This window comes from Scyliorhinus torazame, chromosome 4 (assembly GCF_047496885.1).
Source record: "Scyliorhinus torazame isolate Kashiwa2021f chromosome 4, sScyTor2.1, whole genome shotgun sequence".
Taxonomy (NCBI): domain Eukaryota; kingdom Metazoa; phylum Chordata; class Chondrichthyes; order Carcharhiniformes; family Scyliorhinidae; genus Scyliorhinus; species Scyliorhinus torazame.
This window is the reverse complement of record NC_092710.1, coordinates 365,828,664-365,848,256: the sequence shown is the minus strand read 5'-3', so window position 1 is coordinate 365,848,256 and position 19,593 is coordinate 365,828,664. Positions and strand designations below refer to the sequence as shown.

The 19,593-nt window shown below is 61.6% G+C and overlaps 2 protein-coding genes across 2 annotated transcripts in view; one reads left to right on the top strand and one right to left on the bottom strand.

The window, feature by feature from the left end:
• Positions 1 to 19,174, bottom strand: part of LOC140411773 (uncharacterized) — a 33,287-nt gene extending 14,113 nt beyond the window's left edge. The window contains exon 1 of the mRNA XM_072500757.1: positions 18,963 to 19,174. Coding sequence (XP_072356858.1) covers positions 18,963 to 19,094 — 132 coding nt within the window. The 5' untranslated portion in view covers positions 19,095 to 19,174. The remainder of the gene's footprint in view (positions 1 to 18,962) is intronic.
• The window catches only part of LOC140411227 (uncharacterized), a 211,574-nt gene that overhangs the window by 56,977 nt on the left and 135,004 nt on the right, over positions 1 to 19,593 (top strand). The gene's annotated exons all lie outside the window — the stretch shown is intronic.

Below are 19,593 nucleotides of genomic sequence, written 5' to 3'. Positions count from 1 at the left end.
TGGGGGGTGGGTCTCCCTATCACAGGGGTCTCTGTGGGGGTCTCACTGTCACAGGGGTCTCTGTGGGGGATGGGACTTCCCTATCACAGGGAACTCTGAGGGGGGGGTCTCCCTATCACAGGGGTCTCTGTGGGGGGGTCTCTCTATCACAGGGGTCTCTGGGGGGGGGGTCTCCCTCTCACAGGGGTCTCTGTTGGGGGGGTCTCCCTATCACAGGGGTCTCAGTGGGGGGTCTCCCTATCACAGGGGTCTCTGTGTAGGGGGGTCTCCCTATCACAGGGGTCTCTGTGGGGGTCTCACTGTCACAAGAGGCTCTGTGGGGGGGGGGGTCTCCCTATCACAGGGGTCTCTGTGGGGGGTCTCCCTATCACAGGGGTCTCTGTGTGGGGGGGTTCCACTATCACAGGGGTCTCTGTGGGGGTCTCACTGTCACAGGGGTCTCTGTGGGGGGGGGGGGTCCCTATCACAGGGATCTCTGAGGGGGGGTCTCCCTATCACAGGGGTCTCTGGGGGGGGGGTCTCCCTATCAGAGGGGTCTCTGTTGGGGGGCCTCCCTCTCACAGGGGTCTCTGTTGGGGGGGTCTCCCTATCACAGGGGTCTCTGTGGGGGGGTCTCCCTATCACAGGTGTCTCTGTGTGGGGGGTGGGTCTCCCTATCACAGGGGTCTCTGTGGGGGGGGGGTCTCCCTATCACATGGAACTCTGAGGGGGGTCTCCCTATCACAGGGGTCTCTGTGGGGGAGTCTCTCTATCACAGGGGTCTCTGGGGGGGGGGTCTTCCTCTCACAGGGGTCTCTGTTGGGGGGGGGTCTCCCTATCACAGGGGTCTCTGTGTGGGGGGGTCTCCCTATCACAGGGGTCTCTGTGGGGGTCTCACTGTCACAGGGGGCTCTGTGGGGGGGGGGGGGGGTCCCTATCACAGGGATCCCTGAGGGGGGTCTCCCTATCACAGAGGTTTCTGTGTGGGGGGGTCTCCCTATCACAGGGGTCTCTGTGGGGGGTCTCCCTATCACAGGGGTCTCTGTGTGGGGGGGTCTCCCTATCACAGGGGTCTCTGTGGGGGGGGGTCTCCCTATCACAGTGGTCTCTGTCGGGGAGTCTCCCTATCACAGGGGTCTCAGTGGGGAGTGGGGTCTCCCTGTCACAGGGGTCTCTGTGGGGGGGGACTCCCTATCACAGGGTTCTCTGTGGGGCCGGGGGGTCTCCCTATCACAAGGGTCTCTGTGGGGGATGGGACTTCCCTATCACAGGGAACTCTGAGGGGGGGGTCTCCCTATCACAGGGGTCTCTGTGGGGGGGTCTCTCTATCACAGGGGTCTCTGGGGGGGGGGTCTCCCTCTCACAGGGGTCTCTGTTGGGGGGGTCTCCCTATCACAGGGGTCTCAGTGGGGGGTCTCCCTATCACAGGGGTCTCTGTGTAGGGGGGTCTCCCTATCACAGGGGTCTCTGTGGGGGTCTCACTGTCACAAGAGGCTCTGTGGGGGGGGTCTCCCTATCACAGGGGTCTCTGTGGGGGATCTCCCTATCACAGGGGTCTCTGTGTGGGGGGGTTCCACTATCACATGGGTCTCTGTGGGGGTCTCACTGTCACAGGGGTCTCTGTGGGGGGGGGGGGGTCCCTATCACAGGGATCTCTGAGGGGGGGGTCTCCCTATCACAGGGGTCTCTGGGGGGGGGGTCTCCCTATCAGAGGGGTCTCTGTTGGGGGGCCTCCCTCTCACAGGGGTCTCTGTTGGGGGGGTCTCCCTATCACAGGGGTCTCTGTGGGGGGGTCTCCCTATCACAGGTGTCTCTGTGTGGGGGGTGGGTCTCCCTATCACAGGGGTCTCTTTGGGGGGGGGGGGCTTCCCTATCACATGGAACTCTGAGGGGGGTCTCCCTATCACAGGGGTCTCTGTGGGGGAGTCTCTCTATCACAGGGGTCTCTGGGGGGGGGTCTTCCTCTCACAGGGGTCTCTGTTGGGGGGGTCTCCCTATCACAGGGGTCTCTGTGGGGGTCTCCCTATCACAGGGGTCTCTGTGTGGGGGGGTCTCCCTATCACAGGGGTCTCTGTGGGGGTCTCACTGTCACAGGGGGCTCTGTGGGGGGGGGGGTCCCTATCACAGGGATCCCTGAGGGGGGTCTCCCTATCACAGGGGTCTCTGTGGGGGTCTCCCTATCACAGGGGTCGCTGTGGGGGGGTCTCCCTATCACAGGGGTCTCTGGGGGGGGCTCTCCCTATCACAGAGGTCTCTGTTGGGGGGTCTCCTTCTCACAGCGGTCTCTGTTGGGGGGGTCTCCCTATCACAGGGGTCTCTGTGGGGGGGTCTCCCTATCACAGGGGTCTCAGTGTGGGGGTGGTCTCCCTATCACAGGGGTCTCTGTGGGGGTCTCACTGTCACAGGGGTCTCTGTCGGGGTGATTCCCTATCACAGGGGTCTCTGTTGGGGGGGTCTCCCTATCACAGGGGTCTCTGTGGGGGGGTCTCCCTATCACAGGGGTCCCTGGGGGGGTCTCACTGTCACAGGGTCTCTGAGGCGGTGGGTCTCCCTATCACAGGGGTCTCTGTGGGGGGGTTTCCCTATCACAGGGGTCTCTGGGGGGTGTCTCCCTATCACAGGGGTCTCTGTGGGGGGGTCTCCCTATCACAGGGGTCTCTGGGGAGTGTCTCCCTATCACAGGGGTCTCTGTTGGGAGGTCTCCCTATCACAGGGGTCTATGTGGGGGGAGGGGGTCTCCCTATCACAGGGGTCTCTGTGAGGGGGGTCTCACTGTCACAGGTGTCTCTGTGGGAGGGTCTCCCTATCACAGGGGTCTCTGTTGGGGGGTCTCCCTATCAGCGGGGTCTCTGTGAGGGGGGTCTCACTGTCACAGGGGTCTCTGTGGGGGGGTCTCCCTATCACAGGGGTCTCTGTGGGGGGGTCTCCCTATCACAGGGGTCTCTGTGGGTGGGGTCTCACTGTCACAGGTGTCTCTGTGGGGGGGGTCTCTCTATCGCAGGGGTCTCTGTGGGGGGGTCTCTCTATCACATGGGTTTCTGTGTGGGGGTCTCCATATCACAGGGGACCCTGGGGGTGGGGTCTCCCTATCACAGGCGTGTCTGTGGGGGGGTCTCTCTATCACAGGGTCACTGTGAGGGTCACCATATCACAGCGGACCCTGGGGGTGGGGTCTCCCTATCACAGAGGTCTCTGTGGGGGGGTCTCCCTATCACAGGGGTCTCTGTGTGGGGGGTCTCCCTATCACATGGGTCTCTGTGTGGGGGGGGTCTCCCTATCACAGGGGTCTCTGTGGGGGGGTCTCCCTATCACAGTGGTCTCTGTCGGGGAGTCTCCCTATCACAGGGGTCTCAGTGGGGAGGGGGGTCTCCCTGTTAGAGGGTTCTCTTTGTGGGGGGGGGGGGTGTCCATATCACAGGGGTCTCTGTGGGATTGTCTCCTTATCACAGGGGTCTCTGTGGGTGGGTCTCCCTATCACTGGTCTCTCTGGGAGGGGCTCCCAATTTCACAGCGGTCTTTGTGGGGGGGTGTCTCCCGATCACAGGGGTCTCTGTGGGAAGGGGGTTTCCCTATCACAGGGGTCTCTGTGTGGGGGGTCTCCCTATCACAGGGGTCTCTGTGTGGGGGGGGGGGCTCCCTATCACAGGGGTCTCTGTGGGGCGGGGGGGGTCTCGCTATCACAGGGGTCTACTGTGGGGGGGGGTCTCCTATCACAGGGGTCTCTGTGGGGGGTCTCCCTATCATGGGGTCTCTGTGGGGCGGGGGGGTCTCCCTATCACAGGGGTCTCTGTGGGGGGTGCGCCTCCCTATCACAGGGGTCTCTGTGTGGGGGGGGTCTCCTTATCACAGGGGTCTCTGTGGGGGCAGGGTCTCCCTATCACAGAGGTCTCTGTGGGGGGGGGCTCTCTCTTTCACAGCGGTCTCTGTGGTGGGGGGGGTCTCCCTATCACAGGGGTCTCTGTGGGAGGGGGGTCTCCCTATCACATGGGTCTCTGTGGGGGGGGGGTTCTCCTTATCACAGGAATCTCTGTGGGGGTGTCTCTCTATAACAGGGGTCTGTGTGGGGGGTGTCTCCCTTTCACAGGGGTCTCTGTGGGGGTCTCCCAATAACAGGTGTCTCTGTGGGGGGGGTCTCTCTATCGCAGGGGTCTCTGTGGGGGGTCTCCCTATCACAGCGGACCCTGGGGGTGGGGTCTCCCTATCACAGGGGTCTCTGTGTGGGGGGGTCTCCCTATCACAGAGGTCTCTGTGGGGGGGGGGGTCTCCCTATCACAGGGGTCTCTGTGGGGGGGGTCTCCCTATCACAGTGGTCTCTGTCGGGGAGTCTCCCTATCACAGGGGTCTCAGTGGGGAGTGGGGTCTCCCTGTCACAGGGTTCTTTTTTTGGGAGGGGTGTCCCTATCACAGGGGTCTCTGTCGGGGAGTCTCCCTATAACAGGGGTCTCTGTGGGGAGTGGGGTCTCCCTATCACAGGGGTCCCTGTGGGGGGGGTCTCCCTATCACAGGGGTCTCTGTGGGGGGGTCTCCCTATCACAGGGGTCTCTGTGGGGCCGGGGTGTCTCCCTATCACAAGGGTCTCTGTGGGGGGGGGGTCTCCCTATCACGGGTGTCTCTGTGGGGGGTGGGCCTCCCTATCAGAGGGGTCTCTGTGTGGGGGGGTCTCCCTGTCACAGGGGTCTCTGTGGGGGCAGGGTCTCCCTATCACAGGGGTCTCTGTGGGGGGGGGCTCTCTCTTTCACAGCGGTCTCTGTGGGGGGGGGGTCTCCCTTTCACAGTGGTCTCTGTGGGGGGGTCTCCCTATCACAGGTTCTCTGTGGGGGTGTCTCCCTATCACAGGGGTCTCTGTCGGGGAGTCTCCCTATCACCTGGGTCTCAGTGGGGAGGGGGGTCTTCCTGTCACATGGTTCTCTTTGTGGGGGGGGGGGGGGGTCCCTATCACAGGGGTCTCTGTGGGTTGGTCTCCCTATCACTGGTCTCTCTGGGAGGGGCTCCCACTTTCACAGCGGTCTTTGTGGGGGGGGTCTCTCAATCACAGGGGTCTCTGTGGGGTGGTCTCCCTATCACTGGTCTCTCTGGGAGGGGCTCCCACTTTCACAGCGGTCTTTGTGGGGGGGGGGTCTCTCTATCACAGGGGTCTCTCTGGGAGGGGCTCCCACTTTCACAGCGGTCTTTGTGGGGGGGGGTCTCCCTATCACAGGGGTCTCTGTGGGGCGGGGGTTCTCCCTATCACAAGGGTCTCTGTGGGGGGGTTCTCCCTATCACGGGGGTCTCTGTGGAGGGTGGGCCTCCCTATCACAGGGGTCTCTGTGTGGGGGGGGGGTCTCCTTATCACAGGGGTCTCTGTGGGGTGGGGTCTCCCTGTCACAGGGGTCTCTGTGGGGGGTGGGCCTCCCTATCACAGGGGTCTCTGTGTGGGGGGGGGTCTCCTTATCACAGGGGTCTCTGTGGGGGCAGGGTCTCCCTATCACAGGGGTCTCTGTGGGGGGTGGGCCTCCCTATCACAGGGCTCTCTGTGGGAGGGGGGTCTCCGTATCACACGGGTCTCTGTGTGGGTGGGTCTCCCTATCACACGGGTCTCTGTGGGGGGTCCCCCTATCACAGGGGTCTCTGTGGGGGGGGGGGGGGTCTCCCTATCACAGGGGTCTCTGTGGGGGCCTCCTTATCACAGGGGTCTCTGTGTGGGGGGGGGTCTCCCTATCACAGGGGTCTCTGTGGGGGAGGGTCTCTCTATCACAGTGGTCTCTGTGGGGGGGGGGGTTCTCCTTATCACAGGGGTCTCTGTGGGGGTGTCTCTCTATAACAGGGGTCTGTGTGGGGGGTGTCTCCCTTTCACAGGTGTCTCTGTGGGGGGTCTCCCTGGGGGTGGGGTCTCCCTATCACAGAGGGCTCTGTGTGGGGGTCACCCTATCACAGGGGACCCTGTTGGTGGAGTCTCCCTATCACAGAGGTCTCTGTGGGGGGTCTCCCTATCACAGGGGTCTCTGTGTGGGGGGTCTCCCTATCACAGGGGTCTCTGTGTGGGGGGGGTCTCCCTATCACAGGGGTCTCTGTGGGGGGGGTCTCCCTATCACAGTGGTCTCTGTCGGGGAGTCTCCCTATCACAGGGATCTCAGTGGGGAGGGGGGCTCCCTGTCACAGGGTTTTCTTTTTTGGAGGGGGGGGGGTGTCCCTATCACAGGGGTCTCTGTGGGGTGGTCTCCTTATCACAGGGTTCTCTTTGTGGGGGGGGGGGGTGTCCCTATCACAGGGGTCTCTGTGGGGTGGTCTCCCTATCACTGGTCTCTCTGGGAGGGGCTCCCACTTTCACAGTGGTCTTTGTGGGGGGGGGGTCTCCCTATCATAGGGGTCTCTGTGGGGGGGGGGGGTCTCCCTATCACAGGAGTCTCTATGGGGGGGTCTCCCTATCACAGGGGTCTCTGTGGGGTGTCTCCCTATCATAGGAGTCTCTATGGGGTGGGTCTCCCTATCACAGGGGTCTCTCACTGTCACAGGGGTCTCTGTCGGGGTGACTCCCGATCACAGGGGTCTCTGTTGGGGGGTCTCCCTATCACAGGGGTCTCTGTGGGTGGGTCTCCCTATCACAGGGGTCCCTGGGGGGGTCTCACTGTCACAGGGGTCTCTGTGGGGGGGGGGTTCTCCCTATCACAGTGGTCTTTTTTTGGGGGGGTCTCCCTATCACAGGGGTCTCTGTGGGGGGGTTTCCCTATCACAGGGGTCTCTGGGGGGTGTCTCCCTATCACAGGGGTCTCTGTGGGGGGGGTCTCCCTATCACAGGGGTCTCTGGGGAGTGTCTCCCTATCACAGGGGTCTCTGTTGGGAGGTCTCCCTATCACAGGGGTCTATGTGCGGGGGGGGGGTCTCCCTATCACAGGGGTCTCTGTGAGGGTGGTCTCACTGTCACAGGTGTCTCTGTGGGAGGGTCTCCCTATCACAGGGGTCTCTGTTGGGGGGTCTCCCTATCACCGGGGTCTCTGTGAGGGGGGTCTCACTGTCACAGGGGTCTCTGTGGGGGGGTCTCCCTATCACAGGGGTCTCTGTGGGGGGGTCTCCCTATCACAGGGGTCTCTGTGGGTGGGGTCTCACTGTCACAGGTGTCTCTGTGGGGGGGGGGGTCTCTCTATCGCAGGGATCTCTGTGGAGTGGTCTCTCTATCACAGGGGTCTCTGTGGGGGGTCTCCCTATCACAGGGGTCTCGATGGGGCGGGGGGTCTCCTTATCACAGGGGTCTCTGTGGGGGGGGGGGGTGTCCCTATCACAGGGGTCTCTGTGGGGTGGTCTCCTTATCACAGGGGTCTCTGTGGGTTGGTCTCCCTATCACTGGTCTCTCTGGGAGGGGCTCCCACTTTCACAGCGGTCTTTGTGGGGGGGGTCTCTCTATCACAGGGGTCTCTGTGGGGGGGTCTCCCTATCACAGGGGTCTCTGTGGGGGGGTCTCCCTATCACAGGGGTCTCTGTGGGGGGGTCTCCCTATCACAAGGGTCTCTGTGGGGCGGGGGGTCTCCCTATCACAAGGGTCTCTGTGGGGGGGTTCTCCCTATCACGGGGGTCTCTGTGGGGGGGTCTCCCTATCACAGGGGTCTCTGTGGGGGGGGGTCTCCCTATCACAAGGGTCTCTGTGGGGGCAGGGTCTCCCTATCACAGGGGTCTCTGTGGGGGGGGGCTCTCTCTTTCACAGCGGTCTCTGTGGGGTGGGTCTCCCTTTCACAGTGGTCTCTGTGGGGGTCTCCCTATCACACGTGTCTCTGTGGGGGGTCTCCCTATCACAGGGTCTCTGTGGGGGTGTCTCCCTATCACAGGGGTCTCTGTGGGGGGTCTACCTATCACAGGGGTCTCTGTGGGGCGGGGGGGTCTCTCTATCACAGCGGTCTCTGTGGGGGGTGGGCCTCCCTATCACAGGGGTCTCTGTGTGGGGGGGGTCTCCTTATCACAGGGGTCTCTGTGGGGGCAGGGTCTCCCTATCACAGGGGTCTCTGTGGGGGGGGTGCTCTCTCTTTCACAGCGGTCTCTGTGAGAGGGGGGTCTCCCTATCACAGGGCTCTCTGTGTCGGGGGGTCTCCCTATCACAGGGGTCTCTGTGGGGGGGTCCCCCTATCACAGGGGTCTCTGTGTGGGTGGGTCTCCCTATCACACGGGTCTCTGTGGGGGGGTCCCCCTATCACAGGGGTCTCTGTGGGGGGGTCCCCCTATCACAGGGGTCTCTGTGGGGGGGGTCTCCCTATCACAGGGGTCTCTGTGGGGGGGTCCCCCTATCACACGGGTCTCTGTGGGGGGGTCCCCCTATCACAGGGGTCTCTGTGGGGGGGGTCTCCCTATCACAGGGGTCTCTGTGGGGGGTCTCCTTATCACAGGGGTCTCTGTGTGGGGGGGGGGTCTCCCTATCACAGGGGTCTCTGTGGGGGAGGGTCTCTCTATCACAGTGGTCTCTGTGGGGGGGGGTTCTCCTTATCACAGGGGTCTCTGTGGGGGTGTCTCTCTATAACAGGGGTCTGTGTGGGGGGTGTCTCCCTTTCACAGGGGTCTCTGTGGGGGGTCTCCCTGGGGGTGGGGTCTCCTTCTCACAGAGGTCACTGTGTGGGGGTCACCCTATCACAGGGGACCCTGTTGGTGGAGTCTCCCTATCACAGAGGTCTCTGTGGGGGGTCTCGCTATCACAGGGGACCCTGGGGGTGGGGTCTCCCTATCACAGAGGTCTCTGTGGGGGGTCTCCCTATCACATGGGACCCTGGGGGTGGGGTCTCCTTATCACAGAGGTCACTGTGTTGGGGTCACCCTATCACAGGGGTCTCTGTGGGGGGGGTCTCCCTATCACACTTGTCTCTGTCGGGGAGTCTCCCTATCACAGGGGTCTCAGTGGGAGGGGGGCTCCCTGTCGTAGGGTTTTCTTTTTGGGGGGGGGGGTGTCCCTATCACAGGGGTCTCTGTGGGGTGGTCTCCTTATCACAGGGGTCTCTGTCGGGAGGGGGGTCTCCCTGTCACAGGGTTCTCTTTGTGGCGGGGGGTGGTGTCCCTATCACAGGGGTCACTGTGGGGGGGAGGTCTCCCTATCACAGGGGTCTCTGTGGGGGGGGTCTCCCTATCACAGGGGTCTCTGTGGAGGGGTCTCCCTATCACAGGGGTCTCTGTGTGGGGGGTGGGTCTCCCTATCACAGGGGTCTCTGTGGGGGTCTCACTGTCACAGGGGTCTTTGTCGGGTGACTCCCTATCACAGGGGTCTCTGTTGGGGGGGTTTCCCTATCACAGGGGTCTCTGTGGGTGGGTCTCCCTATCACAGGGGTCCCTGGGGGGGTCTTCCCGAATCAGGGGTCTCTGTGGGGGCAGGGTCTCCCTATCACAGGGGTCTCTGTGGGGGGGGGGCTCTCTCTTTCACAGCGGTCTCTGTGTGGTGGGTCTCCCTTTCACAGTGGTCTCTGTGGGGGTCTCCCTATCACACGTGTCTCTCTGGGGGGGTCTCCCTATCACAGGGTCTCTGTGGGGGTGTCTCCCTATCACAGGGGTCTCTGTGGGGGGTCTACCTATCACAGGGGTCTCTGTGGGGCGGGGGGGTCTCCCTATCACAGGGGTCTCTGTGGGGGGTGGGCCTCCCTATCACAGGGGTCTCTGTGTGGGGGGGGGTCTCCTTATCACAGGGGTCTCTGTGGGGGCAGGGTCTCCCTATCACAGGAGTCTCTGTGGGGGGGTGCTCTCTCTTTCACAGCGGTCTCTGTGAGAGGGGGGTCTCCCTATCACAGGGGTCTCTGTGTGAGGGGGGTCTCCCTATCACAGGGGTCTCTGTGTCGGGGGGTCTCCCTATCACATGGGTCTCTGTGTCGGGGGTGTCTCTCTATCACAGGGGTCTCTGTGGGGGGTCTCCCTATCACACGGGTCTCTGTGGGGGGTCCCCCATCACAGGGGTCTCTGTGGGGGGGGTCTCCCTATCACAGGGGTCTCTGTGGGGGGGGGGTCACCCTATCACAGGGGTCTCTGTGGGGGGGGGTCTCCCTATCACAGGGGTCTCTGTGGGGGGGGGTCACCCTATCACAGTGGTCTCTGTGGGGGGGGGGGTGTTCTCCTTATCACAGGGGTCTCTGTGGGGGTGTCTCTCTATAACAGGGGTCTGTGTGGGGGGTGTCTCCCTTTCACAGGGGTCTCTGTGGGGGGTCTCCCTGGGGGTGGGGTCTCCTTATCACAGAGGTCTCTGTGTGGGGGTCACCCTATCACAGGGGACCCTGTTGGTGGAGTCTCCCTATCACAGAGGTCTCAATGGGGGGTCTCACTATCACAGGGGACCCTGGGCGTGGGGTCCCCCTATCACAGAGGTCTCTGTGGGGGGTCTCCCTATCACAGGGGTCTCTGTGTGGGGGGTCTCCCTATCACAGGGGTCTCTGTGTGGGGGTGTCTCCCTATCACAGGGGTCTCTGTGGGGGGGGGGGTCTCCCTATCACACTGGTCTCTGTCGGGGAGTCTCCCTATCACAGGGGTCTCAGTGGGGAGGGGGGCTCCCTGTCACAGGGTTTTCTTTTTTGGGGGGGGGGGGTGTCCCTATCACAGGGGTCTCTGTGGGGTGGTCTCCTTATCACAGGGGTCTATGTGGGGAGGGGGGTCTCCCTGTCACAGGGTTCTCTTTGTGGGGGGGGAGGTGCCCTATCACAGGGGTCTCTGTGGGGTGGTCTCCCTATCACTGGTCTCTCTGGGAGGGGCTCCCACTTTCACAGCGGTCTTTGTGGGGGGGGGGTCTCCCTATCACAAGGGTCTCTGTGGGGGGGGGGGTCTCCCGATCACAGGGGTCTCTGTGGGGGGGGGTCTCCCTATCACAGGGGTCTCTGTGGGGGGGTCTCCCTATCACAGGGGTCTCTGTGTGGGGGGTGGGTCTCCCTATCACAGGGGTCTCTGTGGGGGTCTCACTGTCACAGGGGTCTCTGTGTGGGGGGTGGGTCTCCCTATCACAGGGGTCTCTGTGAAGGTCTCACTGTCACACGTGTCTCTGTGGGGGGGTCTCCCTATCACAGGGTCTCTGTGGGTGTGTCTCCCTATCACAGGGGTCTCTGTGGGTGGGTCTGCCTATCACTGGTCTCTCTGGGAGGGGCTCCCACTTTCACAGCGGTCTTTGTGGGGGGGGGGGTCTCCCTATCACAGGGGTCTCTGTGGGGGGGGGGGGGGGTCTCCCTATGACAGGGGTCTCTGTGGGGGGGGTGGTCTCCCTATCACAGGGGTCTCTGTGGGGGCAGGGTCTCCCTATCACAGGGGTCTCTGTGTGGGGGGGTCTCCCTATCACAGGGGTCTCTGTGTGGGGGGGTCTCCCTATCACAGGGGTCTCTGTGGGGGGGGGTCTCCCTATCACAGTGGTCTCTGTCGGGGAGTCTCCCTATCAAAGGGGTCTCAGTGGGGGCAGGGTCTCCCTGTCACAGGGTTCTCTTTTGGGGGGGGGGGTGTGCCTATCACAGGGGTCTCTGTGGGGATGGGGGTCTCCCTATCACGGGGGTCTCTGTGGGGGCAGGGTCTCCCTATCACAGGGGTCTCTGTGGGGGGGGGGCTCTCACTTTCACAGCGGTCTCTGTAGGGGGGTCTCCCTTTCACAGTGGTCTCTGTGGGGGTCTCCCTATCACACGTGTCTCTGTGGGGGGGTCTCCCCATCACAGGTTCTCTGTGGGGGTGTCTCCCTATCACAGGGGTCTCTGTCGGGGAGTCTCCCTATCACAGGCGTCTCAGTGGGGAGGGGGGACTCCCTGTCACAGGGTTCTCTTTGTGGGGGGGGGGGGGGTGTCCCTATCACAGGGGTCTCTGTGGGGTGGTCTCCTTATCACAGGGGTCTCTGTGGGTTGGTCTCCCTATCACTGGTCTCTCTGGGAGGGGCTCCCACTTTCACAGCGGTCTTTGTGGGGGGGGTCTCTCTATCACAGGGGTCTCTGTGGGGGGGTCTCCCTATCACAGGGGTCTCTGTGGGGGGTTCTCCCTATCACGGGGGTCTCTGTGGGGGGTGGGCCTCCCTATCAGAGGGGTCTCTGTGCGGGGGGTTCTCCCTGTCACAGGAGTCTCTGTGGGGCAGGGTCTCCCTATCACAGGGGTCTCTGTGGGGTGTGTCTCCCTTTCACAGCGGTCTCTGTGGGGTGTGTCTCCCTTTCACAGTGGTCTCTGTGGGGGGGGTCTCCCTATCACAGGGTCTCTGTGGGGGTGTCTCCCTATCACAGGGGTCTCTGTGGGGGGTCTACCTATCACAGGGGTCTCAGTGGGGCGGGGGGGGTCTCCCTATCACAGGGGTCTCTGTGGGGCGTGGGCCTCCCTATCACAGGGGTCTCTGTGTGGGGGGGGGTCTCCTTATCACAGGGGTCTCTGTGGGGGGAGGATCTCCCTATCACATGGGTCTCTGTGGGGGGGTGCTCTCTCTTTCACAGCGGTCTCTGTGAGAGGGGGGTCTCCCTATCACAGGGGTCTCTGTGGGAGGTGGGTCTCCCTATCACATAGGTCTATGTGTCGGGGGGTCTCCCTATCACAGGGTTCTCTGTGTGGGGGTGGGGGTCTCCCTATCACACGGGTCTCTGTGGGGGGTCTCCTTATCACAGGGGTCTGTGTGTGGGGGGGGTCTCCTTATCACAGGGGTCTCTGTGGGGGAGACTCTCTATAACAGGGGTCTGTGTGGGGGGTGTCTCCCTTTCACAGGGGTCTCTGTGGGGGGGGTCTCTCTATCGCAGGGGTCTCTGTGTGGGGGTCACCCTATCACAGGGGACCCTGTTGGTGGAGTCTCCCTATCACCGAGGTCTCTGTGGGGGGTCTCCCTATCACAGGGGACCCTGGGGGTGGGGTCTCCCTATCACAGAGGTCTCTGTGGGGGGTCTCCCTATCACAGCGGTCTCTGTGTGGGGGGTATCCCTATCACAGGGGTCTCTGTGTGGGGGGGTCTCCCTATCACAGGGGTCTCTGTGGGGAGGGTCTCCCTATCACAGTGGTCTCTGTCGGGGAGTCTCCCTATCACAGGGGTCTCAGTGGGGAGGGGGGTCTCCCTGTCACAGGGTTCTCTTTTTGGGGGGGTGTCCCTATCACTGGGGTCTCTGTGGGGTGGTCTCCTTATCACAGGTGTCTCTGTGGGGAGTGGGTCTCCCTGTCACAGGTTCTCTTTGTGGGGGGGGGGGTGTCCCTATCACAGGGGTCTCTGTGGGGTGGTCTCCTGATCACAGGGGTCTCTGTGGGTGGGTCTCCCTATCACTGGTCTCTCTGGGAGGGGCTCCCACTTTCACAGCGGTCTTTGTGGAGGGGGGGGGTCTCCCTATCACAGGGGTTTCTGTGGGGGGGGGTCTCCCTATGACAGGGGTCTCTGTGGGGGGGGGGGTCTCCCTATCACAGGGGTCTCTGTGGGGCCGGGGGGGTCTCACTATCACAAGGGTCTCTCTGGGGGGGGGGTCTCCCTATCACGGGGGTCTCTGTGGGGGGTGGGCCTCCCTATCAGAGGGGTCCTGTGTGGGGGGGGTCTCCCTGTCACAGGGGTCTCTGTGGGGGCAGGGTCTCCCTATCACAGGAGTCTCTGTGGGGGGGGGGGCTCTCTCTTTCACAGCGGTCTCTGTGGGGGGGTCTCCCTTTCACAGTGGTCTCTATGGGGGTCTCCCTATCACACGTGTCTCTGTCGGGGAGTCTCCCTATCACAGGGGTCTCAGTGGGGAGGGGGGTCTCCCTGTCACAGGGGTCTCTGTGGGGTAGTCTCCTTATCACAGGGGTCTCTGTGGGTTGGTCTCCCTATCACTGGTCTCTCTGGGAGGGGCTCCCACTTTCACAGCGGTCTTTGTGGGGGGGGTCTCCCTATCACAAGGGTCTCTGTGGGGGGGTTCTCCCTATCACGGGGGTCTCTGTGGGGGGTGGGCCTCCCTATCAGAGGGGTCTCTGTGTGGGGGGTCACCCTGTCACAGGGGTCTCTGTGGGGCAGGGTCTCCCTATCACAGGGGTCTCTGTGGGGTGTGTCTCCCTTTCACAGCGGTCTCTGTGGGGTGTGTCTCCCTTTCACAGTGGTCTCTGTGGGGGGGTCTCCCTATCACAGGGTCTCTGTGGGGGTGTCTCCCTATCACAGGGGTCTCTGTGGGGGGTCTACCTATCACAGGGGTCTCAGTGGGGCGGGGGGGGTCTCCCTATCACAGGGGTCTCTGTGGGGCGTGAGCCTCCCTATCACAGGGGTCTCTGTGTGGGGGGGGGGTCTCCTTATCACAGGGGTCTCTGTGGGGGGAGGATCTCCCTATCACATGGGTCTCTGTGGGGGGGTGCTCTCTCTTTCACAGCGGTCTCTGTGAGAGGGGGGTCTCCCTATCACAGGGGTCTCTGTGGGAGGTGGGTCTCCCTATCACATAGGTCTATGTGTCGGGGGGTCTCCCTATCACAGGGTTCTCTGTGTGGGGGGGGTCTCCCTATCACACGGGTCTCTGTGGGGGGTCTCCTTATCACAGGGGTCTGTGTGTGGGGGGGGGTCTCCTTATCACAGGGGTCTCTGTGGGGGAGACTCTCTATAACAGGGGTCTGTGTGGGGGGTGTCTCCCTTTCACAGGGGTCTCTGTGGGGGGGGGTCTCTCTATCGCAGGGGTCTCTGTGTGGGGGTCACCCTAACACAGGGGACCCTGTTGGTGGAGTCTCCCTATCACCGAGGTCTCTGTGGGGGGTCTCCCTATCACAGGGGACCCTGGGGGTGGGGTCTCCCTATCACAGAGGTCTCTGTGGGGGGTCTCCCTATCACAGGGGTCTCTGTGTGTGGGGGTCTCCCTATCACAGGGGTCTCTGTGTGGGTGGGTCTCCCTATCACAGGGGTCTCTGTGGGGAGGGTCTCCCTATCACAGTGGTCTCTGTCGGGGAGTCTCCCTATCACAGGGGTCTCAGTGGGGAGGGGGGTCTCCCTGTCACAGGGTTCTCTTTTTGGGGGGGTGTCCCTATCACTGGGGTCTCTGTGGGGTGGTCTCCTTATCACAGGTGTCTCTGTGGGGAGTGGGTCTCCCTGTCACAGGTTCTCTTTGTGGGGGGGGGGTGTCCCTATCACAGGGGTCTCTGTGGGGTGGTCTCCTGATCACAGGGGTCTCTGTGGGTGGGTCTGCCTATCACTGGTCTCTCTGGGAGGGGCTCCCACATTCACAGCGGTCTTTGTGGGGGGGGGGGGTCTCCCTATCACAGGGGTCTCTGTGGGGGGGGGGTCTCCCTATGACAGGGGTCTCTGTGGGGGGGGGGTCTCCCTATCACAGGGGTCTCTGTGGGGCCGGGGGATCTCACTATCACAAGGGTCTCTCTGGGGGGGGGGGGTCTCCCTATCACGGGGGTCTCTGTGGGGGGTGGGCCTCCCTATCAGAGGGGTCCTGTGTGGGGGGGGTCTCCCTGTCACAGGGGTCTCTGTGGGGGCAGGGTCTCCCTATCACAGGGGTCTCTGTGGGGGGGGGGGGGCTCTCTCTTTCACAGCGGTCTCTGTGGGGGGGGTCTCCCTTTCACAGTGGTCTCTATAGGGGTCTCCCTATCACACGTGTCTCTGTCGGGGAGTCTCCCTATCACAGGGGTCTCTGTGGGGAGGGGGGTCTCCCTGTCACAGGGGTCTCTGTGGGGTAGTCTCCTTATCACAGGGGTCTCTGTGGGTTGGTCTCCCTATCACTGGTCTCCCTGGGAGGGGCTCCCACTTTCACAGCGGTCTTTGTGGGGGGGGTCTCCCTATCACAAGGGTCTCTGTGGGGGGGTTCTCCCTATCACGGGGGTCTCTGTGCGGGGTGGGCCTCCCTATCAGAGGGGTCTCTGTGTGGGGGGTCTCCCTGTCACAGGGGTCTCTTTGGGGGCAGGGTCTCCCTATCACAGGGGTCTCTGTGGGGGTGTCTCCCTGTCACAGGGGTCTCTGTGGGGGTCTCCCTATCACAGGGGTCTCTGTGGGGGTGTCTCCCTGTCACAGGGGTCTCTGTGGGGGGTGTCCCTATCACAGGCGTCTCTGTGGGGGGTCTCCCTATCACAGGGGTCTCTGTGGGGGGGTCTCTCTCTTTCACAGCGGTCTCTGTGGGGGGGGTCTCCCTATCACAGGGGTCTCTGTGGGAGGGGGGTCTCCCTATCACAGGGGTCTCTGTGTCGGGGGTCTCCCTATCACAGGGGTCTCTGTGGGGGGGTTCTCTCTATCACAGGGGTCTCTGTGGGGGCTTGGCCTCCCTATCACAGGGGTCTCTGTGGGGGGGGGGGTCTCTCTCTTTCACAGCGGTCTCTGTGGGGGGGGGGGGTCTCCCTATCACAGGGGTCTCTGTGGGAGGGGGGGTCTCCCTATCACAGGGGTCTCTGTGTCGGGGGGTCTCCCTATCACAGGGGTCTCTGTGGGGGGGTTCTCCCTATCACAAGGGTCTCTGTGGGGGCTTGGTCTCCCTATCACAGGGGTCTCTGTGGGGGGGGGGTCTCTCTCTTTCACAGCGGTCTCTGTGGGGGGGGGTCTCCCTATCACAGGGGTCTCTGTGGGAGGGGGGTCTCCCTATCACAGGGGTCTCTGTGTCGGGGGGTCTCCCTATCACAGGGGTCTCTGTGGGGGGGGGGTCTCCCGATCACAGGGGTCTCTGTGGGGGCAGGATTTCCCTATCACAGGGGTCTCTGTGGGGGGTCTCTCTCTTTCACAGCGGTCTCTGTGGGGGGGGGGTGGTCTCCCTATCACAGGTGTCTCTGTGGGATGGGGGTCTCCCTATCACAGGGGTCTTTGTGTCGGGGAGTCTCCCTATCACAGGGGTCTCTGTGGGGGGGGGTCTCCCTATCACAGAGGTCTCTGTGGGGGCAGGATCTCCCTATCACAGGGGTCTCTGTGGGGGGGTCTCTCAATTTCACAGCGGTCTCTGTGGGGGGGGGTCTCCCTATCACAGAGGTCTCTGTGGGGGCAGGATCTCCCTATCACAGGGGTCTCTGTGGGGGGGTCTCTCAATTTCACAGCGGTCTCTGTGGGGGGGGGTCTCCCTATCACAGAGGTCTCTGTGGGGGCAGGATCTCCCTATCACAGGGGTCTCTGTGGGGGGGTTGGTCTCCCTATCGCAGGGGTCTCTGTGGGGGAGTATCTCTCTATCACAGTGGTCTCTGTGGGGGGGTCTCCTTATCACAGGGGTCTCTGTGGGGGGGTCTCCCTATCACAGGGGTCTCTGTGGGGGTCTCCCTATCACACGTGTCTCTGTGGGGGGGGGGTCTCCCTATCACAGGGTCTCTGTGGGGGTGTCTCCCTATCACAGGGGTCTCTGTGGGGGGGTCTCCCTATCACAGGGGTCTCTGCGGGGGGGGGTCTCCCTCTCACAGGGGTCTCTGGGGGGGTGTCCCTATCACAGGGGTCTCTGTGTGGGGGGGGCTCCCTATCACAGGGGTCTCTGTGGGGGGGGGGTCTCCCTATCACAGGGTCTCTGGGGGGTGCCTCCCTATCACACGGGTCTCTGTGGGGGGTCTCCCTATCACAGGGGTCTCTGTGGGGGGGGGGGCCTTCCTATCACAGGGGTCTCTGTGGGGGGGTCTCCCTATCACAGGGGTCTCTGTGGGGGTCTCCCTATCACAGGGGTCTCTGTGGGGGGGGTCTCCCTATCACAGGGTCTCTGGGGGGGTCCCTATCACACGTGTCTCTGGGGAGGGTCTCCCTATCACAGGGGTCTCTGTGGGGGGTCTCCCTATCGCAGGGGTCTCTGTGGGGGGGGGCCACCCTATCACAGGGTCTCTGGGTGGGGGTCCCTATCATAGGGGTCTCTGGGCGGTGGAGGCGATGTATCTCCCCTGTATTTGTGGGTTGGGGGGGGTCACACACAATCCGGTGGACGGGGGCTGCTTTCTGGGGTGTAGGGTGGGGGTCTGGTATGAGGGGAGTGGGGTTGAGCTTCGGATGGGCTCAGATGTCACGGTAGCACAGTGGTTAGCACTGTGGCTTCACAACTCCAGGGTCGCAAGTTCGATTCCCGGCTTGGGTCACTGTCTGTGCGGAGTCTGCACGTTCTCCCCGTGTCTGTGTGGGTTTCCTCCGGGTGCTCCGGTTTCCTCCCACAAGCCCTGAAAGACGTGCTGTTGGTGAATTGGACATTCTGAATTCTCCCTCTGTGACCTGAACAGGCGCCGGAATGTGGCGATGAGGGGGTTTACACAGTAACTTCATTGCAGTGTTAGTGTAAACCTACTTGTGACAATAATAAAGATTATTATTATCCTGACCATGCCCCTCATAATCTTGTACCCATCGATCAGATCGTCCCTCAGTCTTCTCTACTCCAGCGAAAACAGCCCAAGCCCCAACCTCTCTTCATAACTGAAATGTTCTGTCCCAGGCTACATCCTGGTGAATCTCCTCTGCACCCCCTCCAGTACAGTCACATCCTTCCTATAATGTGGTGCCCAGAATTACACACAGTACTCCAGCTGTGTCCTCACCAATGTTCTGTACAACTCCAACATCACCTCCCTGCTGTTGTAATCTATGTCCCGATTGAGAAAACCAGTGTCCCATTTGCCTTTTCCACCCCCCGATTAACCTGCCCTCTGCCTTCAGAGACCACCCTCAGCTTCCTGCCTCTCAGCCAATTGTGGGTCCAATGTGTCTCTTTGCCTTGGGTGCCATGGGCCCTGACTGGATCAGTCTGCCACGAGGGACCCTATCAAAAGCCTGGCTAAAGCCCATATTGACCACTCCAAATGCATTCCCCTCATCAACACTCCTGCTCACCGCCTCAAATAATTCAACTGTGTTTGCCAAGAAAGACCTTCCACGCTGACTATCCCTGATTAATCCGTGTCTAAAGTACAGATAGATTCTGCTCCTCAGAATACTTTCCTGATCCCAGCCTTGAATTTAGAAATCATTAACTGTGTGAGTGCCGGGTCCCGGGATGTGTGAACCGCCCGGGGCAGATATTTCACTGTTTATTCCAGTTCACACACTCAGCATTGACAATCCTCCCTGCCTGAGTCAGACAGATGTTTGACAGTAAAGAGAGTAAAGGGGACTCGACCCAAAAACACAGGCATTAAATAATTTCCACTGGTACGAACATTACAGGATGCAGTAAACTCTGAACGATACTCACCTTGTCCTGAATGATGACTGCGGCTTTAAGGCAGTCCTCTTGATCACAGAGTTCGATCACCTCGTCTAACGCATCCTGTGCAGCGAGTTGGTTCCAGAAGAGGACAGACACGGTTAAGAAGATTCTCAGCATCTTGGTGTCGGTACAGGTCACTGGTGAATTCACTGAATGACCCTCAGCACCTTCAGCTCGATCTGCAGTTTGAGCAGAGAGCTCAGGGATTTTTATACAGTTTTCAGGGGATGATTTTGAATAAGGTTTAGCTACGGGAACATCAGACGTTGAAGAAACGCCCCAGCTGATTAACTATGGAAATGTTTTTTGGGCCCAGCCTTGAATTTAGAAATAATTTGGAAATCATGATCTCTGTGATGCAGATATTTCACTATTGATTCCAGTTCACACACAGCATTGATCCCCCTGCCTGAGTTAGACAGGAAATGTGAACCGCCCGGGGCAGGTATTTCACTATTGATTCCAGTTCACACACTCAGCATTGACCCCCCTGCCTGAGTTAGACAGGAAATGTGAACCGCCCGGGGCAGATATTTCACTATTGATTCCAGTTCACACACTCAGCATTGATCCCCCTGCCTGAGTTAGACAGGAAATGTGAACCGCCCGGGGCAGA